This window comes from Helianthus annuus, chromosome 1 (assembly GCF_002127325.2).
Source record: "Helianthus annuus cultivar XRQ/B chromosome 1, HanXRQr2.0-SUNRISE, whole genome shotgun sequence".
Taxonomy (NCBI): Eukaryota; Viridiplantae; Streptophyta; class Magnoliopsida; order Asterales; family Asteraceae; genus Helianthus; species Helianthus annuus.
Genome location: NC_035433.2, coordinates 111,407,215 through 111,434,226, shown reverse-complemented (window position 1 = coordinate 111,434,226; position 27,012 = coordinate 111,407,215). Strand labels below are relative to the sequence as shown.

The 27,012-nt window shown below is 38.0% G+C and overlaps 3 protein-coding genes across 3 annotated transcripts; 2 read left to right on the top strand and 1 right to left on the bottom strand.

Moving 5' to 3' along the window:
* The first annotated feature begins 521 nt into the window (after positions 1-521).
* Positions 522-1,034, top strand: LOC110929992. Its single transcript, XM_022173195.1, has one exon. The coding sequence runs from the start codon at positions 522-524 to the stop codon at positions 1,032-1,034; it is 513 nt and encodes a 170-aa protein (XP_022028887.1).
* Positions 1,035-12,842: 11,808 nt separating this feature from the next.
* Positions 12,843-16,780, top strand: LOC110875762 (cytochrome c oxidase-assembly factor COX23, mitochondrial). Its single transcript, XM_022123967.2, has 3 exons — positions 12,843-12,991; positions 15,838-15,914; positions 16,516-16,780. Exons 1-3 carry the CDS (start codon positions 12,898-12,900, stop codon positions 16,561-16,563), a joined length of 219 nt encoding a protein of 72 aa, XP_021979659.1. The 5' UTR covers positions 12,843-12,897; the 3' UTR covers positions 16,564-16,780.
* Positions 16,781-22,628: 5,848 nt separating this feature from the next.
* LOC110875755 (aquaporin NIP1-1) lies at positions 22,629-26,969 on the bottom strand. The gene is made up of 5 exons (XM_022123959.2): positions 26,512-26,969; positions 24,860-25,084; positions 23,749-23,946; positions 23,603-23,664; positions 22,629-23,001 (listed from the first exon to the last, which is right to left on the bottom strand). The coding sequence occupies exons 1-5, from the start codon at positions 26,638-26,640 to the stop codon at positions 22,785-22,787; spliced, it is 831 nt and encodes a 276-aa protein (XP_021979651.1). The 5' UTR covers positions 26,641-26,969; the 3' UTR covers positions 22,629-22,784.
* Positions 26,970-27,012: the final 43 nt, after the last annotated feature.

Genomic DNA, 27,012 nt, shown 5'->3' with positions numbered 1-27,012 from the left:
TCCAAAGAAAATTATTAATGAATTGGAAGGTATGATGCGAAGGTTTTTGTGGGGTGGATCTGATGAAGTGAGGAAACTTAGTTGGGTCTCATGGGATACGGTTACAAAATCTATAGAGGAAGGGGGGTTGGGAATCGCTAGACTTGAGATTAATAATAAAGCATTAATTGTTAAATGGTTATGGAGGTTTTTAAATGAGCAGCATAACTTGTGGAGAAAGGTTGTTATTTCGATTCATGGATCGAGTTGTAGTTGGGGTATTGCTCCGGTGATTTACGGATACACTAGTGTTTGGAAGAATTTTGTGTCGCTTTGGAATAGTATCAAGGTCGAAGGAAGAGGGCTTGGTAGTGTTGTCCGCGGTCAACTTAGGGATGGGAGGCACATTCGGTTTTGGTTGGACACATGGTTAGGCGACGAAGCTTTTAAAGTTAAGTTTCCTAACTTGTTTGCGTTGGAAAAAAGATAAAAAGGTTTTGGTTTGTGATCGGTTCAGAACCCAAGGGACGAGTCGGTTGTTTATGTGTAATTGGAAGCGAAACGTGGCTAGTACAGAGGAGGGTGACGAGAAGCAAGCTTTGGAGGCCGCATTGGTTGGGTGTACCGTGACCGATAAGAGTGATACTTGGGTGTGGTATAATGGTAGAATTAGAGATTTTTCGGTCTCCGAGGTCAAGAAGTGGATAAAGGGTTCGACCAATAATGGTGTTCAGTTTAGTTTCTCATGGAGTAAGTGGGTGCCTCTCAAATGTAACATCTTTATGTGGCGTCTTTTTTTGGATCGGTTGCCTACAAAAAACGCGCTGATTAGGAGAAACATTCATGTGGATAGCCCGTTATGCGGTTGGTGTGAGATAGAGGAAGAAACGGCAGAACACATTTTTACTGGCTGTGGGGTTTCAGCCGGGGTTTGGAACGGGGTCTCCAGATGGTGTCGTATTCCGGATATTTTTGTTTTTCATGTTAAAGACTTGGTCAATTTGCACGATTTATGTGGGATTGTTGGTGTAAGAAGGCGATGGTGCAGGGGGTGATTATAATTGCTTGCTGGGTTATGTGGAAAGCGAGGAACGACAAGATCTTTTCTAATAAAGAGTCAAAGGTGGTGGATGTTGGATCGTCGTTGACCCTGAATAAGTCGATCAGAAGAGTCGTTTTCCAATTCAAAGGCGGAAACAGTGAATTAGATGCTCAAACTAAATATAATGCTTCACTTTATTGATTCTAACAACGTTTACAACCTGGAAGCAATTCGGCAGCACTTCGTTACAAGTTCCAAGCCGTTACCAAATGAACTAACCAAGCACCTATATATAGAGTTCTGGAACCGCTTATATGGACTGCCATAAAAGCGATCCAGACAAGTTAGCTTGGATCGCTTTTATGAACATTGTTCATATAAGCGGTCCAACATGATAATTCATCACATTTCGTTTCTCGAACCTCGTGCACTGGTTAATCTAGCCTATCCTATTCTATTTCATGATACAAGACGAAGTCAATAGACGTAATGCACCAACAGACTCCCCCTCGGATATTGACGAAGTCTTCAGTGACCATTCTCTATTATGCCACCTCTTCAGTCTTGATCATTTGCCAACTTGATCATCAGTAGGCTCCCCCTCTCATCAAGCTTCTCTCATCAAGCTTCCGTGCTTTTAGAGATCATCACCTTACTTTTCAGCTACAAGCTCTTCCTCATTTACAACTTATCTTCAGACTCCCCCTTAGACTCGATTCTTCGGGATCGTAATCTGATTCTTTCCTGTAATCACTCATACAAATGACAAGTAACAACATTTTGAACGTTTTAATCAAATTCTCTAATCTACTCCCCCTATCAACAAACTCAACATATATGGCAGTAAACAAGAATCCAACTCCCTCACATTTAATCATCCACGTCCAAATTAATGATTTTGAAGATATTCACAACCTGTTTTTGAAGTTTTCAAATTTCAAATTAATGAACTTGTTCCTAAACACAATCAGCTTACTCAGATTTTGAAACTCAGCATTTCAGACATCGGTTTATCGAAAATAACGCAGAAAGCAAAATCTTTTTGTATTTTCTGAAATTATAAAGCTGTAAAGAAATATATACAAACAATATTTACAAACAATATTTTTGTTTTGAGAATGCAACAGAGGATCATATCAGTTTTTGACAAGTCACAAGTACCGTTAAGCTTTAAATCATACTCAGTATTAAACAATTCACTTAGATTGTCGATATACTGATCCATTTAAATTTTCATACAAATTTCAACTGATTCAGGATACGAATTATATGTTTTAAGACTTAAACTCATTCATGTGTCCCACTTCTTGAATATACTCCCGAATCCAGAATCCCAATATTCAGTCTTACAGGTAAGAATACTACAATGATGTCTGTACATAAATTACGGGATAAATGCGAGAACTGAGGGATCTCAGGTCAGAACTTCCGTTCAGCAGAGAGATATCAGTTTCGACTTTGCAGTATGTCCCCTTTAGAGGATCTTTTCAGCTACAACAGATGATTATCAATTTTATTGTCTAATCAGCTGAGGGCTTTATGCTATATTTCAAGCATTTCAGGATAAAGTATTAGCCAGGGACTAGGTCAGAACTACCGTTCAGCAGAAGTCCCGGAATAATACCCCAGACATCATAGAGTATAAACACCTAGTATATCAGAATACGAGACCTTTCAAACGAGATTTCAGGGGTTACCTATATATCCAAGTAGTGTTCCCCACAAAATAAGTAAGTTTGAATTTAGGTTTATATCCCGAAAAAGCTTACTAAATGTATAAAAACCTATCGACATATCATTAGTGAGACTGCTTAATGCTATATAATCATTACATATCTTTAGCATACTGTAACTGTCTACTGATGTACAATCATTTCCTCTTTTTACGCAAAACTCAAATTTTTGATTTATCATGTTTTTGGCTTTTTCGAATTTTCTAATGTTTTTGTATTTTCTAACAATATTTCTCCCCCTAAAATGCAAAACCATTAAAGAAATTTGACAAACCGATACTGATAGCTTTGTCTCGCCATCCATTTTCTGCTTCTCATGCTTTGTTTTGCAGAAAATATAACATCAAGTACCCCCATGATTGACAACCCATTGATTTTGACAGTTAGAAAACCGTTCTTCAACTTGTGAGTAATCATGTTTGTTCCGCCGTGAGGGTTTCGGCATAGTCCATCACCACTTATACAAAGGAAACTAACATCAAACATCACAATCATCAACCAAACAAACAAACAACCAACAAACAAACAACAATCATCAAACACAATTCAAATTTATACAAAACAACAAATAAACTCCCTGTCTGACCAAAACCAGGGATCTTCAACCTCTTCCCGTGCAACACTCTCACAATCTTCATCAGCACTTAGCACCTGCACATTCAAACTTTATCAAATACACAACCAATTTGACATAAACATTTCAATCAATAAAGATAGATGCCTATTCATGCTTCGCGATAAAGGAAGCTCCGGCAATTCAGACTATCTAGTCAAACATGGTGTCCACCCAGGCCTCAGCAGCCTTAGGTGTAACCTTGATTCTAGCAACCTGAATTTTAAAGTTTTCAGCCTTGAGCGGTGGAAAATTTGCATCACAGGCAACCAAAACTGAATCCTCAGACGTTTTCACCCCAGAAGTTGAACTTATTGTTTCAGTTTTTGGTTTCCAAATTTGTTTTTGTTTCTCAGTTTTCATACCAACATTCCCATCTTTCATTAAATCAATACTTTTCTTAACAGACCACACATGACCTTCCGGAGTACCTCTTTTGTAAAAATTTGTTTCTTTCTGAACCTTTTGAGTTTGAACAACATTTTTAGGTTTCCAAATCTTTTGAGGTTTTGTTACAACAACCGATGTTTTCTGACTCTGTGTTGTTCTCAATCTGGGTGTGTGAAAATTCCAGGTCTGTCTATTCGGGTTTGATTTCCAATTTTGATTTGAAGCAAACTTGTTTGTGTTAAACTTCCAAGTTTGTTTCGAATCAAATCTGGTTAACCTTGATTTCCCACTTTCAGATTTTTGGTCTTTAACATCAACAGACTTTGGATTTGAACACTTTCGCGCAACATGTCCAATTTGATCACAATTAAAACAAACTTTCTTAGACACATCTTTTGGCTGTTGTTGTTTCTTTTTCATGGCCTCAAACGCAGCATTAGATTGTTTTCCAATTTTGAATTTTTCTTCTTCGGTGAAACTTTTTCCTTGAACAAAACTTGTTGTTGTCTGGAAATTTTGCCTGTTACTTCTATTCTGATTTTGTTCCTTCTTATAACCCAAACCAGCTTTCATGTTTTTCTTTTTAGAACCCGAATTGTTATAAGAACCTCTGTAACCTTTACCAGCAAACTTCGACATTTCAGATTTCTGAATTTCAACCATCTTGAAAACTTTGTCAATTTTCTCTGAAATCACATTCTGAATCGGGAAAACAACGTCTAAGAATAATTTGTCTGATCCAATCATGGTATAAACCAATCCCTTTGAATCATCATTCAAATTTTTCTCGGATGTTGTGTTTTTCAGATATTCATCATGAAAATTTCCTTCATTTTCAACTTGTGATTCAGTTTTACCTGCATCAACTGACTCTTCTTTGAAAACACTTTCAACAACTTTATTAACCACCCCTGAATCATTTAGATCATCAGATTTGGTATAAATCACATCGATGTTGTCGGGTAACTGATCAACCATGTTGATTACTTTTTCCACTTTTTCGCCATCATAGAATGTATAATTATTCTCCAACGGTGGTGGAACTTGATGGTATTCAGACCCTATTCCCTTTTTGTTTTCAGACTCTTTCTCATCAGGTGTGATGTTGAAAATGCGTTCCAGAATATATGAAGATGAATGATAACTTTGCAGTTTATTGACCAACTTTTCTTTGTCTGCCAATTCTTGTTTAAGCTTAGCAACATCATCAATATATTGGTTTACCACTCTTTGTTTATCTTCATATCTAGCTTCAAGAAATTTAGTGTTTCTTTGACAAGCACACAATCTATCATCTAGACTTTTGACTTTACTCTTTAAAGTTTCATACGCTTCTTTTACAGTTTCATATGATAATTTCATTACATCATATTCTTTTTGCAACTCTTGAATTTTGATGTCTTTTGGAACACATTCGTTGCAAACAACTGAACACTTTTCTTTTAATTTCTTGTTTTCTGTTTCAAGATCATCACATTTTAATTTCAATTTTTCATTTTCTTGTTTCAAAAACTTTTCATTTTCAATCATCTCATGACATTTTTCTTTGAAAATTTTTTCTATTTTAGTGAATTCAATGTCTCTGTTGTTGAGTTTTTCATCTTTCTCAATACAAGAACTGCACGTTTCCATGCATTTCTTGCATTGCTGTTCAGCTTCATTATCAATTTTATCAGAAGTATCAGTTTGAATTATTACCTCAATGACTGGCACTTTGGCTTCCTCAATCTTCTGAATCTGATCTTCCTCAGCCACTTGCATTTTCTCTTCAACAACTTCCTCAGCTTTCTCTTCAACCTTCTTTACTTCATTCACCATCTTCTCACTTTCAGTCACAATCTCTTCAACTGTCTTCTTCTTTTTCTCCTCCAGACTAGCAAAGATTACTTTCCGAATGCCTTCTTCAACCTGTTGTTTGTATCTTGGATTCTCCCTAATGCCTTTGCACCAAACATCCACAGTAGGAATAGCAGCAACTAGTGCATCAAGGTCAACTGTCTTTGGATCAACAGTTGGATTTCCTTGAGGATCAACATAGCATCCTTTATCTTTGCTCCACCTACCTGCCCATGTTGCTTCTCTGTAAGCATTATACACATCATCCAATCTCATACGAGCATGTCTTTCTTCTCGAGTCAGTGTTATTTCAGCAGTCATTGCCTTAACTTCTACTTCAGCAACCTCTTCGTCATATTGACTCCAATCATAGCCCTCATCATCGTAGATGATTAAACCAGGTGATTTTGCGTCTATCAACCCCACTTTCCAATCAAGAGTTTGAACCATAGATTTATAATCATCATCTATACTATCCACATTTTGATCACAATATGACAAAGCAGCTCTCTTTTCTTTGGATGATACTCCATCAATTTGCTTTCTAATTGGCTGATCCGTGTTCTTGTGATATATTGCCTTTTTGTAATAATCTTCACGAAACGGATTTACACTTTCATCAGCTCTGTTGTTTGGACATTCTCTTTTGAAGTGACATTTTTCCTTACATTTGAAGCAAGTTACTTTGTTCTTGTCAAAACCCATCTTCGTTTCAGGTCCTTCCAAACATTTTCTGCCAGTGATCTCCATGAATCGTTGAGCTCTTCGAATGACGCTTGCCATGCACCAACGAATATCCATGAGTTCCATTTCTTCTGGATCCACCTGATCGTAATCCTCTTTTGTCATGTTAGGATTTCCGATCTTTCCTGCAATTAGACCTTCGTAAGATACCAGAATGGACGCTAAGAAACTCATAAGCTGTTGAGCAAACTCATTGTTTAGCAATGGAGAGTTCTTCCAATCAGAGTTGGGATTTGCAGTTGATGATCCAGATGCAGATGATGCATGATATCCTGGATCATGACTTGAAGAAGTATTCTTTGATGTGTCACTGGTCTTTTCTGCCGTAAAACCCGTTTTGATTCTTGGAGATTCATTGATTTTTGAAGACTCATTATTCTGTAACAACCCTCTTCGATAATACAAACCAACATTTTGTTGATAATTGGAACTTGACATCTTGTTTTGTTTTTGAATCAACAAATCATGCCCCTCAATCTTCTCTATCAATTGATCTAATGTCAGTTTCTCAAAATTAACATCATTTTTCAGCACAATCACATATGTTTTCCAATCATCTTCAGGAGGCAAAGCTTCAACCAGTTTATCTACCATCCCTTCTCTATCTTTATTAATTTCGAATCTCTCTAGCTCGATCTTTAAATGACAAAAACGTTCAATCATTTGACGAACTGTTTCATTCTTCATGCAGCTAAACATATCAAACTCTTTTTTCAACAACGAAATTTTGTTCTTCTTGATATCTTTCCCTCCTTCAGCTTTCACTTTTAATGCTTCCCATATTGACTTAGAAGTTTCACCATACTGAAGTAGTGAAAAAATATCCTCTCTGATGGATTGTTGAAGTAAAGTCTTCATTCTCAATTCTGCTGAATGTTCCTTTTTATCATCTGCTGTGAAATCTTTTAGTGTGATCAATTCACGTCTATCATTTCTTGGTTTATTATATCCCAAAGTTAAACAAATCCAGCTATCATACGCATAAGCTTGCACCCAGTTTTCAAATCTTTCATACCACCAGTGATAGTCTTCGATATTCATGAGCTTTGGTGGTCTTTGATGATTTCCGTACACATTGTCGTAACTCAAACTTTCTGATATCACTTTAGTAGCATTCTTTGGAGTAATTGGTACATCTTCTGAAGTAAATGCATTGTAAAACGTGTTGTAAAACTCTTCACCAAAATCTGACATCTTTAATCACCTAAAAGTAATGACCTGGAAGCAAACAAACAAACTTAATCAGTTCAAACAATATTAAGTAATTTTGAAATTCACTAACACTTGATTGTCGTGAAATAATCTTGACACTTGAACGAAATCAAATTGATCGTATGAGCGAACAAATAATCGGAACTGATTGAACAGATAAGAGGACCAACAACTTTGACCAAAAGAGCAAACTGGATCGGACCAAATAAACGATCCAGTTATCGTTCAAATGAGCGGACCCGAACAATGTATCTATAAGCGGTCTAAACAAGTTCAATCAAGCGGACCAAGACTTGTCATACGAGCGGTTCAGAAATTGTCACTCGAGCGGTCCAGAATATGTCGTATGAGCGGTTCAGAATATGTCACTCGAGCGATCCAGACCAGAAATGTACAAAACAGCGGCCCAGAATTGTTCGGATGAGCAAACCAAACTTAATTTTTGGAGCGGTCCAGACTCAATACTGTACGAATGAGCGGTTCAAACAACTTCTTTTCGAGCGATCCTGGATGTTCGAAAAAGCGATCATTAGTTTTTAGCCTGTTTTACCCATTTTTAGTCCAATTTCACTCTAAAACTTTCTAGGGTTTGTTATTGTCCAATAATACACGTCCTGTGAAAAATTCGTCCGATTTTAACCGTGGAAACTTGTCTAAATCGAAAAAGAAGGTGTAGAAGACAGAAAATAGATCAAATTTGAGCTGAACTCTTCTTCCTTAGCTCTGATACCACTTGTTGGATCGTCGTTGACCCTGAATAAGTCGATCAGAAGAGTCGTTTTCCAATTCAAAGGCGGAAACAGTGAATTAGATGCTCAAACTAAATATAATGCTTCACTTTATTGATTCTAACAACGTTTACAACCTGGAAGCAATTCGGCAGCACTTCGTTACAAGTTCCAAGCCGTTACCAAATGAACTAACCAAGCACCTATATATAGAGTTCTGGAACCGCTTATACGGACTGCCATAAAAGCGATCCAGACAAGTTAGCTTGGATCGCTTTTATGAACATTGTTCATATAAGCGGTCCAACATGATAATTCATCACATTTCGTTTCTCGAACCTCGTGCACTGGTTAATCTAGCCTATCCTATTCTATTTTATGATACAAGACGAAGTCAACAGACGTAATGCACCAACAGTGGAGCTGGTGGCTGACATCAAGACTTTGGGCTTTCTTTGGTACAAGCACAGATTCAAAGATGGTGTGGTGGGTTGGGATAGATGGACTAATTTTGATTTGATGTAATCCGGTTTTTTTGTTTGGGTTTTGGCTTGTTTTCTCCGTCTTGGAGATAGCTTGCCTTTTTGGTTTTAGTGAAAGTTAATCTTCAAAAAAAATATATTTTATGATGAAAAAACACGCAAGTTTAATCATGAAAAAGATATTTAATGTATTGTATGATAGATAATGTCAATTTCACTCCTATAAAATATAGTGTCAGGATATATTAGTAAGTTTTTTTTTTTTTTTTTTTTTTTGCTAGAAAGGCTGAGAAGTAATCTTGAGTATCAATTGGTTAATTAATTAGATGAGTATAATTGATAAAAAAGAAGGAGGCGCGTGGGTTTGTGTAGGGGTATTCTAGTCAATCCAAATCAATAATTTCTCTATCCTCCAATTCCCCCTTTTTTAAACGTTAATAACTCTTTCATACGATATTATTTTTTTATAAAAATTGCACAAAAAAAAGAGCGTTTTTATATCTTTAAAACGAGTATACTATTCCTATATTTTTTTTTCAAAAACTCAGATGCGTAAAACGCAATGGACAAAAAGCATAAAAATGATTTTTTTTCTAAAACGCAATTGACAAAAAAAATACAAAGAAATGCCTTGTTTCTAAAATGCAATAGACAAAAAAACACAAAAGAAATGTGTTATTCTAAAACGCAATGGCTAAAAAACACAAACAAATGTCTTTTTTTGTAAAAGAAAATGGCCTAAAAACACAAAGAAAAGTCTTATTTCTAAAACGCAATGGCCAGAAAACACAAAAAAATGTCTTTAACCTAAAACGCAATGGCCAGAAAACACAAAAAATGTATTTTACCTAAAACACAATTGACTAAAAACACATAAAATGTGTTTTACCTAAAACACAATGGACTAAAAACACAATAAATGTGTTGTTTGTAAAACGCAATGGCTGAAAAACACAAAGAAATATATATATTTTTTTGTAAAACGCAATGGCCTAAAAACACAAAGAAATGTCCTATTTCTAAAACGCAATAGCCAGAAAACACAAAGAAATGTCTTTTTTCTAAAACGAAATAGCCAAAAAACAGAAAAAAATGTGTTTTTACCTAAAATGCAATGGACTAAAACACATAAAAATGTGTTTTACCTAAAACGCAATGGACTAAAAACACAATAAAATGTGTTGTTTTTAAAACTCAATGGACTGAAAATATAAAAAAGTGTTTTTTCAATACTTTGTAAAACGTAATGACTCAATTCAAAAACTCATATCGTAAAAATGAAATTCAAAAATTTCTTACATAGATCGAAACCGATTTCGTCAACGATTGACGAAATTTGAAAGCTAGAAACACTTATCAGCGATCGAATCGAACGAATCGAGTGATTCGCTTCAAAATCACGGGAAAAATGAGATGTTGTATCAAATTAAACTGGGTTTTTTCAAAAAAAGTTGAAGAAGACATTGATTAGGTGTTTGAATCATTGATTGGTGACGAAAATCGCACTATAATGTAGTGATTATTGAAATAGAAAGTGAAGAAAAGGTTAAAGATGGTGGGTTTTGAAAATGATGGGTTTTGAAGTTACTGGGAGAGAAGAAGGAAGAAATTGGATTAAATTGATTAAAATACACTTTCTCTTTATTTTTAAATTTTGTCATATGTCATAATTCTATTGCTTCATATCCTTTCTATCCAAATTAAACTTACTATTTGATTTTCTCCCATAAAATATAAACAATTATTACAGTTTAGCAATTAAGGAAACAAAATTTCACATTTTAAGAAAACAAAATATCAATTCCCGGAAAATAATATACTTATTCTTACGAATTCAAAGCTTGTGACTATTTTAGCCAACTTATAACTTATTAACTTTTTGAAAATAATACACAACCAAAACAGATCCACCAGAGGGTGTTTGGGAGTGCTTATTTTAGCCAACTTATAACTTATTAACTTTTTAAAAAGTTAAATGATGTTTGGGTTTGTGAGGGGAAAAGTCAATAAGTTACTACATTGTAACTTATTAACTTTTCCAAAAGAGTAAACTGCCATTTTGGTCCCTGTGGTTTGGGCACTTTTGCCATTTTAGTCCAAATCTCAAACTTTTTACATCTGGGTCCCTGTGGTTTGCATTTTGTTGCCATTTTAGTCCAAAACTCAAAATCCCTGATTTTTTACTGTTGAAAACTAATTATTTTGTCCTTTAGTGCAGGGGCATTTTGGTTATTTTTAAATATAATTTCATTTGTGCAACCAGCAGATCAAATAAATCATCATCATCCCCAACATAATCACATCTCTCTCTCTCTCTCTTTCTTCTCTCTCTCTATAGCACCACCACCACCACCACCACCACCGTCATCCCATCCAACACCCACACCTCCTTCCTCATTTTCCGGTGACAGCGGCTCCGCAAATAAAACCCTGAAGTTGTCGATGATGAAGATGAACACCAGCAGCAGCAAACACCAGCCACCACTGCCCCCATCTGCCACCACCGCCCCCATCTCTCTACACCACCTCTCAATCCCGCCACCTGCCATCACCCACTCCCACCCCCACCCCCACAACCACCGTCACCACCACCCACCTGCAACCACCAACACCACCATCCACCTGCCACCACAACCATCGTGAAAACCCCTCAAATCCGAAAACCCACCATGAAAAACCCTCAAATCCACCACCGTAACCACCCAAAATCCCCAAATATTCACTAGAAACAAAAACCAAAATCCCCAAATATTCACTAGAAACTTCATGAAACACCCAAAATCCCCAAATACTCACATTATCACTTACCAGACGATGTATCCCTATCACCGGAGTTGCCGCCGTCACCACCTTCACCAAACTCAAAGCAAACCAAACCCGAGCCACACCATAACCACCTCCACTGCCGTCGTCAACCACCCCCTTACGTCATCATCATAATCACCGTCCATCATCATCATCAATCATCATCATCATAATCAGTCATCGTCAACCACCCCCTATTTACAGAACTGAAAAGAAAGAAGGATGGAGGAGAGATTTGTGTAGAGAGAGAGAGAGAACTGAGAGAGAGAGTGTGTGTATGGCGGTGGACGGTGGTGATCTGTGGTGATGACGGTGGTGAACGGTGTAGAGAGAGAGAGAGAGAACTGAGAGAGAGAGAGGGAGAGTGTGTGGTGTATCTGTGTTGTTTTAGTGAGAGAGAGATCGAGGGTTATATATATATATATATATATTATATAATATATAATTAATTTTGTTTTAATTTATTAGAAGAGTAAAATCAGAATGACCAAAATACCCCTGCACTAAAGGACAAAATAATCAGGTTTCAACAGTCAAAATAGAGGGTTTTTTGGATTTTGGACTAAAATGGCAACAAAATGCAAACCACAGGGACCCAGATGTAAAAAGATTGAGATTTGGACTAAAATGGCAAAAGTGCCCAAACCACAAGGACCAAAATGGCAGTTTACTCTTTCCAAAAAGTCATAAGGGGGTTTGAAAAGCTAAGCCAAACATCTCCTTAAACCAGTTCGGATCCAATGTGATACCCCCATTTGAAACCGGCTTCAGTAGAGACGAGACTCTGAATCCAATTTTGAAACTGGTTCGAGAGAACTTTAGTTGAATAATACGTTGAAATTGGTTTCCAGTCTGGTCTAATCCGTATGGTTTTCCTTTAGCAACCGGTTTTAAACGCTTCACCAGTTTGGGGTGATCCACTTTGACTTCCACCAACTCGACCCAAACAAAATATAAAACCGATCATGTTTGTCCCAAAAACCAATATTATAAATGGTAATTGGTAGCGGCATCTTAGGGGTGGGATAAGGCTTATGGACCTTTTGGTCATGGGTTCGATTCCCACAAGAGGTTTTTCCAGATTTATTGGGTTTCCTCCTGAATTGGTGTATAGGCGTTATAGTCTAGTGGAGATGGATATGATCGGGTGGTTCCCCTGGTGACACGATAAATCGATAATACTCCAATGGTCCGTTAGTGATCCAAATTTGTCGTTAAAAAAAAGATAGAAAGCCCATATCAGGCCCATTGGGCCAAACAACAAGGCTTTGACTTGTAGTGAGCATCTTATAATCTGTAAAGCTTTATCAAAAACGAAGATCAAGCTGAAAAAATGGGTTCTACGAAAGATCAATTGCCGCCATATCCAAACGCAGCTCGAATTTCAGATTCTCAGTGTTATCCTCAGTACACTGCTTCTCTCAAGTGTAACAATCTTCTACCTATACTTTTTATTGTTATTTGTTTTATTGTTAATCAACATTTGTAGTTTTAGGGTTTATTTATTCGTATCTAGTGTTAGGGTTTATCTTCCTTTGTGGATGCTTAATTCGATCATTGGTATAAACTATGGTGATTTTATCTAGAATGTTCTTTGATCCGGAGAAAATTTTGTATTTGATTGGCTATTTGTTCTGGTTTGCAAATTCATTGCTTTAGAATATGATTTAAGATAGTGATTTACCTTTTAACTATATGTTCGATAGGAACTGTGTTACACCTTAGGCAAATCCCACGTATGTTTTGGCGCAATGTTTATGGATGAGGGGAGAACTCTACAGTTAAACGTGCTTAGGTAGGAGCGGTATGAGGATGTGTGACCTCGTGCGAAGTCTATACTTGGGCAGCAAAAAAAATCCGTGAGCTCTTTGTGGGAAAGCAGACAGTATTAGTGGTACGAGAGGCCGGATGTTACAAATTGTTTAGGGGCTGTTTGGCAACATCTGAATGGTTAAGTGCTGAACCAATAAGAGGTCTGAATCATTAAGTACTGAACCAGTAAGAGGTCTGAGTCTGACCCATTAAGAGCCTGTATAATGTTTAACCGTTCAGAGGCAAATGTCTGACCAATTCAGATTAGAGGTCTTAACCATTCAAACTCTGTATAATTCTTAACCATTCAGAGGCAAATGTCTGAACCATTCAGACATCTGCTCGTGAAACAATCAGTCTGAACCATTAAGTGCTTAACCAGTAAGAGGTCTGAACCATTAAGAGCCTCATTAAGAGAATCAGTCTGAAACAAACAGCCCCTAAACAATTTGTAAGCTTGGTTTTAAAATGCGTGTACTGTAGATTCATATTGGTTAGACAGTATGAGAATTAGTAAGGAATATCTTGGAAGCTTGGTTTTAAAATGCGTGTAGCGATTCGATGCGTTTTGATCTCAAAACCTGATGCGTGATGCACAATGCACGAAGCGCACGCATCACGAATGCGAGGTGTTCTTTATTTAAAAATACTAAAAAAAATTTATAGCTAATATCTTAACTCGTGAACCTTTAAACACTAAAATATAATATACTCTCATCATCTATTGTCAGATTTGTTCAATTAAAGATCTAATTTGTTCGAATACCGCTCAACTGCATAAGACGCCACATTAGACCACATCATGTGATGCGCGCATCATGGAATCACAACATGTGATGCAATCTCATCACTGCATCATGTGATGCGCGCATTATGCGTTCTTGATGCGCACATTTTTAAAACCAAGCTTGGAAGAATTTTCTTTGTAGGATTAAGAAAGAGAATATAGAGTTTTTAAAATTAAGTGAATTCCAAATATGGAAGAATATAAGGGGGGAATTATTTGCATTTTGCACCAAGAGTATAATCTTAAAAGACCCAGAATTCTAAGTAATGTTGCAACCGGTAAACTTTATCTTTTCCAAGAATTCCAATCTCCTCATGAGTGTTGTTTTGATCATGTTGTCAGCTACATATAAATATACAATCTGTTTTGTGAAGCTGCATAGAATTTTCCACCTGTTAACCTCAAGTGCGTGTTGGTTTTAAAAAGTGCGCGCCTAGGCGCGAGGCTCATCAAGTCTCAGGGTCCCTCGCTTTTTTGCTTAGCGCCTAGAGTAAACCCAAGAAGCGGTACGCTTGAACGCTTTTTTTGTTAGGCGATGAGGCACTGAAACGTGCGCTTTAAGGACCTTACACGAAAATTACACGTTCTGTGTAGAAACAACCATACCTGTGAAGATGAAACACCTGGCTATTCATAAAATTGGAGATAATATTGCCAGAATTAACGATTTGAACTTTGAAGTGCTTTTGAGAGAAGGAGTTGTAAGAGTGATGGCTAGATATGAAATAGAGAGTGACGGCTGAACTTTTTTAGGGTTTACACCCTTTTTAGTTTTTAGTTTTTATCTTTTGTTTTCACCAAAATTACAATTTTCATCCTTAATGTTATACTATTTTAAATTTTTTCCAAAACTTTTTCTAACTTAGTTTTTTTCCTTTTTTTTTTTTTTTTTGCTTTTTATGGAGTTTTATTGATTGCCATATAATTTTGTTAGTTGTATTTTGAGTGTATAGTAGAGATTTTGTGCTTCTTAGGTTGTATATATGGGTTATTTAAATATTAAAGCATATATAGAGGTTACTTGTGTCACAATTTTAGGTAAATGATACTAGAAACCTTCGGGAAATATATAAAAATATATATATAATTAGCTTGCGCCTCGGGTACAAAAAGCTCGCCACTTTTGCTTCGCGCCTCGGTTTTAGACCTCGTCGCTTTTGTGCGCCTCTCGCTTTTTAAAACCAGGAGTGCGCCTTGCGTGCGTGATCTGTGTACCTTCGCCTCAGCTCTAGGGACCCCATCACCATGGAGCGACTTCATGCTTCTTAGAAATGAGCTTATCAACATTCTTACTGCTTAACAGAAAGTGCATATTTGGCTTGGGATCAACAAAAGAAGTAGACATTCGAACTTGTTTTAAGGAATGTAATCTCTCACCACAAACGTTTCCTTGTAGAATTCTGATGGCTTAAAATATATTTTTGGTCTGTGCTGTTGTGACTATGTTTGCGTCATTGCATGCTATCATAACTACTTCATGTGTCCTTAAAATGTGTTTTTATTATGAAAATGGTAATATTTTTGTCGATACTTGTTAATGAAAAACATATGCAACTCTGATGATGCTAAGGAATGAATTATGTTGTATTTTAAAAATTCTCAGTGTTGGAAACCCATCCATTTCTCGCATCATATGTTTTAGACAATCGGTAATAACATATCCTGACTTTTCAGGTTTGGAAGAGTTTAGCTCTGATAAAAGTAAATGTCAAGAGCATTTTGATGTGTACAAAGAATGCAAGAAAAAAGAGGTTAGCTTTAATTATTTTTTATCGTTCGACTCTTGAAATAATTTTCTTATCCTCCCGTTAGGTTACCTGTATATCATAATCTATCTTTTATCATTGAGTAAACTGCCAAAATGGTCCCTGAGGTTTGGTCACTTTTGCCGGTTTAATCCAAAACTCAAACTTTTGAATATGGGTCCTTGTGGTTTCAATTTTGTTGCCATTTTCATCCAAAAGCAAAATCTGGTCAATTTTTCAAGTAACATCCGGTTTTTTCCCTCCCTTTTAATGAAGGGCAAAATGGTCAGGTTTTTTTTAATATGTTATAATAAAACGTTAAAAGACCATTTTGCCCTTCATTAAAAAGGAGAAAAAAGACAAAAAAGCTGGATGTTAACTGAAAAATCTGACCACGTTTTGCTTTTGGATGAAAGAGGCAACAAAATTGAAATCACAGGGACCCAGATTCAAAAGGTTTGAGTTTTGGAATAAACTGGCAAAAGTGACCAAACCTCAGGGACCATTTTGGCAGTTTACTCTTTATCATTTGAGAATACAGTTGATTGAAGTTTTAACTGTGAAATGTCGAATAATGGTAGAATACGTAACCTTTTTGTTGTTGCAGAGGGAGGCTCGTTTGGAACGCAACAAAAGTCGATCATTGTTCTCATGAAACACCCAGTGAGAATCCGAAGAAATGGTTATGTACTACTCTAATACTTGTTTAAACAAACTAAAATAATGCTTCTTCGATATGTTACTTGGCTCAATAAATAATTTTGGTTGTCTTTTATTGGGATCATATTTGCTTAGAAATCTGAAAGAAACCATCTGATTGTTTTGAAAAGTGAATACATGAAAGGTGAGAAACATTTAGATTGTTTTGAAAAGTGAATACATGAAAGGTGAGAAACATTGTATATTGTATGCCTGTGGACTAACAATCATTCTGTATATCAGAATATTAATGTTGGCTTATTTATTCAAAGTGATGTTTGCGCTGGCGACAAGAGGCAATTTCTTATGAAAAAAGAGAGTTGGTTAAACTGTGAAAGCCGTAGTAAACTTCTATATGCTTAGAGAAACAACTCGACGTAATGTTTAATATTGCGTCGGCTCATGCTCAAAATCTCTTTTTTTGTTAAAACACTTTTAAGTTCCCTGATCCCGGTCCAGATGATGTCGCTAACCCGGTTCGGGGCTCGGCTCTAAGCCGCGAGTTCGGGTTCGAAGAAAAGCCTTTTTAAATTTAGTTATTTTTAATTTAATTATCGTTAGTTTTCTTTGTTTGAAATTTGAAAAGTTCCAAGCCTATCTTGTAGGATAGGAGCATGGTTTAAAACCTTTCTTTTCCTTGTTTGTTGGTGGACTTTTGTTTTTGATCAATCGAACTTTCGTTTCTTGTGAGATTGCCGGCTTTGGCTTCTCGGAACGTTACCGGAATTTGGTAACGGGTTTATCTTTCGCTTAGCTTCCGCAACATTTGGCATCAGAGCCATGGCACGCGACGGGAGGAACCACCGTGATTTTCAGCGTAGATTCGCCGCAGGAGGCAACGAAGATTTTCGCGATCAGGATCCTCGAGACGCTGAACTCGACCGTTTGCAGCGCCGTATTCGCGAACTAGAACTCCGTTATGAGCCTCAGAATGATGATGAACGTACGGAGTCAGATCTGTATAGTGACTACGACGACGGACAAAACCCGTTTGGGGGTCGTCCTTTACGTCCGCGGTCACCACCTCCACAGCAACCCGACCACTTAAAAGCCTTGGGTATACGGGTTGAGATACCCGTATTCGAAGGTCACTTGCAGCCCGATGATTTTCTAGAGTGGTTACATACGGTGGAAAGGGTTTTTGAGTTGCGCGACATCCCGGATCATCTCAAGGTTAAGCTAGTTGCAATCAAACTCCGGAAACACGCTTCCTTGTGGTGGGAACACGTCCGAAAAAAGCGTCAGTACGAGGGAAAGGCAAAGGTGGTCACATGGGAGAAGATGAAAAAGTTGCTTACGTACAAGTTTTTGCCACCAAATCATCGTCAAGACTCATATCTTGATTACCACAACTGCAAGCAAGGTACGTTAACGGTTGAACAATTTATTATTGAATTCGAAAGGTTACGAATGCGTTGCGGGGTAGATGAAACGGATGAACAATTAATTGCTCGGTTTTTGGGGGGGTTGCGCCAAGACATCTCTGACGTCGTTCAATTACAACCGTATTGGACGTTTGAGGAGGTTTGTGCGTTGGCCCATAAGGTGGAGAAGCAAATTCGGGCTAAACAGAAAACAACTATTCCAAACCCACGGCCCACAACAACTAACCGCACCACTGGCCCAACTAACCTTCCTACCAAAACAAACGGCCCATCTGTGGCGATCCCAAACAACACCCCCAACCAAGCCCCGCCCACTCCGACCCCCACCATGCCCTCGGTCCAGCGATGCTACAAGTGTCAAGGGATCGGTCACTTGCGTCGCGAATGCCCCAACCGTCACGTTGTTGCTTTAACCGAGGAAACAGCCCCTATTTATGATACCGAGGATGACGAAAAGGAGGGCCCATCGGAAACCTTATTACCCGACCGTGGCGAGGCCCTTATTGCACAACGGGTTCTCACCTCAGCCGTTGCCAAAAATGAAGACGAGAACGCGTGGTTGCGTACTAACATTTTCCGAACCAAATGCACATCAAAGGGTAAGGTTTGTGTTATCATTGTAGATGGGGGGAGTTGCGAAAATATGGTTTCAACGGTGATGGTTGAAAAATTGGGTCTTCAAAAACACGATCACCCCGAGCCATACCAACTGTCGTGGTTAAAAAAAGGAAATGTTGTTAAAGTCACCCATCGATGTTTGGTCCCGTTTTCTATCAGTAATAAGTATGTGGATGAGGTGTGGTGTGAAGTTGTTCCGATGGACGCGTGCCATATCTTATTAGGGCGACCGTGGCAGTTTGACCGTCGTACGCGTCACGATGGGTTCCGGAATACGTATTCGTTTAAAAAGGATGGTATCAATATTACATTAGCTCCACTTGATCCGCGTGAGGGCCAACCCGCGGCCATGCTAGTGTCGCGCACGGAGTTTTTGGACTTTTCACGGCTCACGGGAACCACTTTGATTCTCGGCCTCTTCATAGCCGAGCAAAACCCGGAAGCCGATCCACCTCCGACGCCCGTACAGCCATTGTTGACCGAGTTTTTGGATGTTTTTCCGGACGAGATTCCGAAGGGTTTACCCTTGATGCGTGAAATTCAGCACTGTATCGATTTCCTACCGGGTTCGAGTATTCCCAATAAGCCGGCCTATCGCATGAACCCAAAGGAATTCGAGGAATTACAACGGCAGGTGCATGACCTTTTGGATAAAGGACTTATACGCGAAAGCATGAGTCCTTGCGCGGTGCCCGCTTTACTTGTGCCTAAACCGAATGGGGCCTACCGCATGTGTATTGACAGTCGCGCGGTGAATAAAATTACAGTTAAATATCGCTTTCCTATTCCGCGGTTCGAAGACCTTTTGGATCAATTATGTGGGGCATCTGTTTTCACGAAAATCGATTTGCGGAGTGGTTATCACCAGATTCGCATGCGCCCGGGGGATGAGTGGAAGACGGCCTTCAAAACACGGGACGGCTTGTATGAATGGCTGGTCATGCCCTTCGGCCTATCCAATGCACCGAGCACTTTTATGCGCCTCATGAACCACGTCTTCAAACCTTTTATTGGTAAGTGTGTTGTGGTTTACTTTGACGATATTTTGGTTTTTAGCAAATCGGTTACCCAACACCTTCAACACTTGCGCTCCATTTTCGAGGTTTTACGGGCCCAACAGTTGTTTGCAAATCGGCCCAAATGCCAATTCTTAACCAATGAAGTGATTTTTTTGGGCTATCTTGTCTCGGCCCAAGGGATTCGCATGGATACCCAAAAGGTGGATGCTATTGTTACGTGGCCCGCTCCAAAGTCCCTTCATGATATTCGGAGTTTTCACAGGCTCGCGTCGTTTTACCGGCGATTTATCCGTAATTTTAGCACTATTGTCAGCCCCATTACGGATTGTTTGAAGTCCACAAAGTTTGTTTGGACACCGGCGGCCCAAAAGGCATTCGAATTGTTAAAAAAAACCGTTACCGAGGCACCCGTTTTGGCCCTACCGAATTTTGAGGTTGTTTTTGCAGTTGAGTGTGATGCTTCGGGTACGGGTATTGGGGGCGTTTTGACACAACAGAATAAGCCGGTAGCTTTTTTTAGCGAAAAGTTGAATGACTGTCGTCGAAAATATAGCACGTACGATAAGGAGTTTTATGCAATCGTGCGCACTCTCGAGCATTGGCGACATTACCTCCTACCGAATGAGTTTGTTCTTTTCTCAGATCATCAAGCACTCAGGTACATTCAAGGCCAATCCAAGTTAAATCCGCGTCACGCAAAGTGGGTTGAATTTTTGCAGGGTTATTCCTTTGTGATTAAGCACCGAGCCGGTCACCAAAACGCGGCCGCCGATGCTTTGAGTCGACGGCCTTGTCTCGCCACCACCGTTACGGCATCATTCAAACCGGCGATTCCCGGGTTCGAGTCGATCCAAACATTGTACCGAGACGATCCGGACTTTGGAAACCCGTGGGCTTGTTGTCAAGTGCGACCGTCGGGTGATTTTTTGTTACGCCATGGGTATTTATACAAAGGGAACAAATTGTGCGTTCCTCGGTCTTCTTTTAGGGACGCTATTGTACTCGAATGCCACCAGGGTGCTCTCGCGGGTCATTTTGGCAGAGACAAAACAGTTGCTTTGGTTCGGGAACACTTTTATTGGCCGAAAGTGGATAAAGATGTTATGCGGATTGTTCGTCGGTGCCGAGTTTGTCACATGGCTAAAGCACACGGTTCGAATCAAGGACTATACACACCTCTTCCAACACCTTCGGGCCCGTGGGAGGATGTATCCTTGGATTTCGTGCTGGGCCTCCCGCGAACACAGAGACAAAAGGATTCCATAATGGTTGTAGTTGATCGTTTCTCAAAAATGGCTCATTTTCTACCGTGTGCAAAGACGTTTGACGCCTCACAGGTCGCTCGGCTTTATTTTAGCGAAATTGTCCGTTTACATGGCATTCCGAAGACAATTACTTCAGACAGGGACGTCAAGTTTATAAGCCATTTTTGGAGAACTCTTTGGAAGCGTTTGGGATCCAAGCTCCAGTTTAGCAGCTCGCACCATCCCCAAACGGATGGTCAAACTGAGGTTACAAACCGAAGCCTTGGTAATTTGCTTCGAAGTTTGGTGGACAAAAATCCTAAACAGTGGGATGCAATATTGCCACAAGCTGAGTTCGCGTACAACAGATCCAGTCACAGTTCCACCGGCATGTCTCCATTTTTTGTCGTCTATGGCCGAAACCCATTCACTCCGCTGGACCTAGTTCCAGCCGAAGACGTGGGCCCCTATTGTGCGGAGGGAGCGGAACGGGCTACACAGGTACAGACGATTCATAAACAGGTCCGGGATGCAATTATCAAACACAACCTACAGTATCAAGCCCGTGCAAATAAACACCGGAAAAAAGTTGTTTTCCAGGAGGGTGACCTTGTGTGGATTCATTTGCGCAAAGAACGTTTTCCGACAGGCCGCTATGGGAAGCTACAGCCGCGAGCAGATGGGCCCTTCAAGGTTCTTAAGAGAATTAACGACAATGCGTACCAGATTGATCTCCCGGGCCACTACAATGTCTCGGCTACGTTCAACGTTGCGGATCTTATTCCTTATGAAGCGGAGAGTGATGACAGTGATGACTCGAGGACGAGTCCTTTTCAAGTGGGGGAGGATGATCCTGGTCCAGATGATGTCGCTAACCCGGTTCGGGGCTCGGCTCTAAGCCGCGAGTTCGGGTTCGAAGAAAAGCCTTTTTAAATTTAGTTATTTTTAATTTAATTATCGTTAGTTTTCTTTGTTTGAAATTTGAAAAGTTCCAAGCCTATCTTGTAGGATAGGAGCATGGTTTAAAACCTTTCTTTTCCTTGTTTGTTGGTGGACTTTTGTTTTTGATCAATCGAACTTTCGTTTCTTGTGAGATTGCCGGCTTTGGCTTCTCGGAACGTTACCGGAATTTGGTAACGGGTTTATCTTTCGCTTAGCTTCCGCATCATTCCCACTTTTGATGTCCTGCGATTCTGCTAGTTTAGAAACTAAGGAGACGGGCTGGGGGCACTAGGTCAGAAAAGCGAGAACTCTAAATTCTGATACATGGTCAAAATGAAGTTTAGAATGGGGAACAAAATCTTTTATAACTTTGGTACTTGTACATTTGAAAGGAGAAGATTCTTCATTAGCTAATGCTGTAAATACTAGTGATAAATAACATCATCCCCAACACCACAATATCTTAGTTTTTAACCCCGTTTTTGACGCCCTTGTGTTTTATATCATAAGTCGGTAGCTCTTGGTAACAAAAAGTAGGTGGAAAGCAAGGATAATTTTTGGTTCAACAATGTGTGGGTTTATATCAGTGCTATAAAAATCGTGACTAGTTGGAGATTAATCGTTGGTCGGCCGGGCTTTCATTAATCGGTCCATTATCGCTAGTAGGCCGACTAAAAATCGGTGATTCCGGACAAATTCTGGCCAAAAATTGGCGCTTTCGGCCAAAACCTGTAAATTCTGGCCCAATATTTCTGGATTTCTGGCAAGTTTATGCTTTCAAAAAACATTAAATCTACATAATGAATCCGAATATTTCCTTATAACAACATTAAATCTACTTATAACAACACATCCATATAAAATCATAATCCATGCATAAATATTTGTACACATAAGCCAAACGCTTGAACCAAAGCACAAATACATATGCATCCAAGTAGTAGCATACAAAATCACCATTTATATTCGTTACGACTTACGACTGCTAGCATACCGAAGAAAAGATGCACTCTTGGTGATTTCGCGCAAAGGCTTATCCGTGAACCTTATGATGTTGTAGACCCACGCTCCAGAAATGGCACCAGCGGTCGGACCCAACATGTAAACCCATATCCCCCTGTATTCCTTTGACACAATGGCTGGTCCCAAACTCCTTGCCGGATTCATTGACGCCCCTGATATCGGCCTGTCACCCACAACAGAATCATAAGTATTTCAAACTTAAAAAGGGGTGCTCATGGTTTTGTTTGAAACCATAAAACCGCTCAAGCTGGTCAACGGTTTGGTTTTCTTGTCGGGTTTTTAAAGTTTCTTAGGTCGGTAGGTTAAGGAATTTTCAAACCGTACTGAACGAATTGGATTAAAGTTCATACTCGAATCCGGTTAGAAGAAACCAAACCGGGATGTACGATTTGGACTATATAAGTTTTCGAATTTCACTTTTGTCTTTAACTAGTAAGATTACTCGCGTTACGCGGCGGGTTTTAGGTCAATATCTATTTTGGTTTAGTATAGCAACCGAAAGAAATATGCTCAAAACGTAATTCAACTTGAATTTATCCCGACTCGTACATAAATATAAACACGTAAAACTCGATTACAAAGTCGGTCTTTTAGTTTTAAGTGTATTTTATCGTATTTTAAATCATAAAGACCAAATAATCCAAATTCCAAACCATGAAACCAAACTGAAGCCAAATTGTTAGTAACGGTTTGGTTTGGTTTAAAATGGTCAAAAACTGAAAACCGTCAAAACCGGACCATGAACATTATGGACTAAATCATACCCTGCAAACATGACATTGAGTAGAACCGTTGCTCCGACCGCAAGTCCGGCCAATTCTCCGATCTGCATGAACATACATCATTAACTTAACAACATTTATATAAAGTATAACTATGAAATCTGATCAACAGTTATAAATGTACTAACGGCTCGGTTATCGGTGGCAACGCCGGAGATGACGAACATGAGGTAGAATGTGATGATAAACTCAAGAACCAAAGACTGGAGATCGGAACCGGCGGGAAGAGTTCCGGCGAAATGATCTTGACGGCCGTTAAATATTAAACGGAGGGTCCCACTGGCAAGCGTTGACCCCAGGACTTGAGCTGCCACGTATGCAGGTACCTATATTGAATATTGTTGTTGAGTGTTTGTTTGAAATATGATTCAAGATTCAACTAGAAATACTTATTTATTTATTTATTTATTTTAGAACAATATAACATTCACAGTTGAAAATATGATAGCGAATTCTGTTTATTTTTTCTGTTAATAGTATTTACAAGATGTCACGTGTCATGTGCCACAATCACTTTGCTTGAATCAGGCACTTATTTGCTCGGATAAGTTAATCAATTAAATTAGAAAATATAATAATGACAATAGTTAAAGTTTTATTTAATTGTTGTATTTTATAATTATTTTAAAACTAATACAATTTATGTATGGCAAATATCATTAAAAAACCAATATTATTTCTTATTTTTCTCATAAAAATCTCTTAATATTCTTTTTGCATATGAAAAACTAACCTACTTTTTGTTATGTCTTATAAAAGTCCCTCTACAACTTTTTAAACAATAAAGTCTCTTTACATGTTAAATTTGAACAATATTATGACAAAAAAAAAATAAATAAATAAACAATTTAGAACCGTTAGAGGTGTCCATCGGTTCGATTTCTTTTTGGTTTATTCGATTATGTGGTTCCTTTTATTCGGTTTGAAATTTGTTGGATTAAACCAAATATCCAACCAAACTAAACGAAATTTAGGTATTTCAAAACTGAATCACAAACTGCGTTCGAATTCGGTTTGCTTTTCGGTTTCAACTGAATACAACGAATTCATATTATTGGGTTTATTCGTCTAATTAGTATAAAATATGGTTTACTTTGGTTATTCGATTTATTGGGCTACATATAAACCAAATTCATTTTATTTGGTTCGGGTTTAATCATTTTTTGTTCGATTTTGTTTTAACTGTTTTTGGTTTTGTAGCAATGAGCTATACATTTTCAAACATATCTTAAAAGTTACCTGTTTAACAGGGAACCTATTGCAAGAGGCAAAAGCAATGGTAACGGCAGGGTTGAAATGGGCACCAGAGATATGTCCAACGGAGTAAACCATGACCATCACCACCAACCCCCACACAATGGATATTCCAGGCAGACCGATCACTTTATCCTTGTCGGTATTCACCACCACAGCCGCGCACCCAGCGAATATCACGAAATATGTTCCAAGAACCTCCGCTATCAACTGTCCATCGTAACAATCAATCACTGAACCTCGTTATTTGTGCATTGATAACTTGTACATAAAAAATAATGTTATTTAATTATTTAATAAGTATTGAAATTAAAAATGGTTTGGTGGTGGTTAATCACTATTGACGAATTTAGGTGTGGACGACGGCCAACCAAAAGACAAGATGAAAAAATTATTATTAAGTTAATAATTAAAAAATGTGTAATTTTAATAAGACAATGAAATTTATTGAATATAATTATTTCAGATCTAAATGTAAATAAATAATTTAAGAATTGACAAAAAAAAAAAAAAAAAAAAAAAACTACGTATCTACACGTGTAAATAAATAATTTAAGAATTGACAAAAAAAAAAACGACGTAATTTTATTGCTTAAATCGAAATATTATTAACATTTTAAATCAATTGTAAAAGTACAATCAAACAATTATCAATTTGGTTTTCGAAACTATCCAAACCAAAAATAAAATGTTTAATTACGATAGCATAGTAGCAAACACCTCAAAAATATCAGATGAGAGACGACATGACAACAAAAGTTTTCTTTATATATTCGTTTAATCTATTTTATTTTATTACTGACAGTTATAGTAAACTATCAGAGGACGACAATGTTAGATAAGCATTAATTAGATAACCGGCTGGCTAGCAGTCGGGCACACCTTTAGTTCCATCGATCGAAGTGATTTTTTCGCACATTAAAATGACTTGTAACAAATTTGTACCATACTTGTTTGTAATCTATGAAGGCTACTATCTTGATTATGATGTTATACCAAACAAGTCAAGTTTCAAAGACCATATGCATTTCCATAAATCAATTAAAAAAAATCCACATTTGTTTTCATAAACAAGAGTTAAATGTCATTTTAGTCCCTGTGATTTGAGTCATTTAGCCAGTTTAGTCCAAAGGTTTAAAACGTTGTCATTTTAGTCCAAATAGTTTCAAACGTGGCCCATCTTAGTCCACTAGGTTAACTTCATTCATTTTTTTCAGTTAACGAGAGAGGCAATACGGTCATTTTATATGGCCGAATTGCCTTTCTAGTTAACAAAATACATAAAAATGGCCGAATTGGCTTTCTAGTTAACAGAAAAAATAAATGGAGTTAACCCAGTGGACTAAAATGATAACGTTTGAAACTACTGGATTAAAACAGTAATATTTCAAACCTTTGGACTAAACTGACAAAATAACTCAAACCAAATGGACTAAAATGATATTTAACTACATAAACAATTCATATTTCATTGGAAAAAAACAAGAAACAAAAGCAAAAACAAAAAACATGTCCTTTTTATGAAAGTCATATTCACATGATTCAGGAGACTCAAAAGGATCAAGTATGACTTCACCTTTGTTTTTCACATATAATAAATAAAAATACAAAGGAAATAAAAAAAAAGAGTAATTAACCTTTTGAAGAAAAGAAACAGACGGAAAACAACTAGTAGTTGTGTGAGTTTGATCTTCTGTATTGAGGGTCACAACATGGTGGCCGTCAGCCATCGTCACCGCCGTAGCTCCTCCGTCAATCTCCGGCATGGGTAGAGTTGTGTTGCGTATGAAATGGATATGATGGGAAAAGGGTTGTGTGTTTTCCTAAAAATGGCCCATATTTATGGGGGAAGAGAGGGTTTGACTTGTTGTCCAAACAAATTTGACTTATTGGCATTTATTATTATCTTCATCCCTTCACATGCTCCTCTTCCAACTAAGAGAAAATAAATAAATGATATATTTTTCAGAAGTTTTAATCCCAATTTATCTTTTTTGAGAGTGGAAGGGGGTGGTGCCAAAATAGAAGTGTGGGTTCACAAGATGGAGCTAGAATACCGTCGCAAGTGATGTGGGTTGGTTTGGTTGAAATAGATTGAGATAAGGTGATCGAGTATAATTGGGTGATGGTGTGAGTTC

Excerpts from the sequence above, each read along its gene's own strand:
- LOC110929992 (XM_022173195.1), top strand. The coding sequence starts at position 522 with ATGTGTAATTGGAAGCGAAACGTGGCTAGTACAGAGGAGGGTGACGAG.
- LOC110875762 (XM_022123967.2), top strand. The coding sequence starts at position 12,898 with ATGGGTTCTACGAAAGATCAATTGCCGCCATATCCAAACGCAGCTCGA. Across the intron at positions 12,992-15,837 it reads GTACACTGCTTCTCTCAAGT|GTTTGGAAGAGTTTAGCTCT; the intron begins GTAACAATCTTC and ends CTGACTTTTCAG. Across the intron at positions 15,915-16,515 it reads AAGAATGCAAGAAAAAAGAG|AGGGAGGCTCGTTTGGAACG; the intron begins GTTAGCTTTAAT and ends TTGTTGTTGCAG.
- LOC110875755 (XM_022123959.2), bottom strand. The coding sequence starts at position 26,640 with ATGCCGGAGATTGACGGAGGAGCTACGGCGGTGACGATGGCTGACGGC. Across the intron at positions 23,665-23,748 it reads TTGCCACCGATAACCGAGCC|ATCGGAGAATTGGCCGGACT; the intron begins GTTAGTACATTT and ends ATGTTCATGCAG. Across the intron at positions 23,002-23,602 it reads CTCAATGTCATGTTTGCAGG|GCCGATATCAGGGGCGTCAA; the intron begins GTATGATTTAGT and ends TGTGGGTGACAG.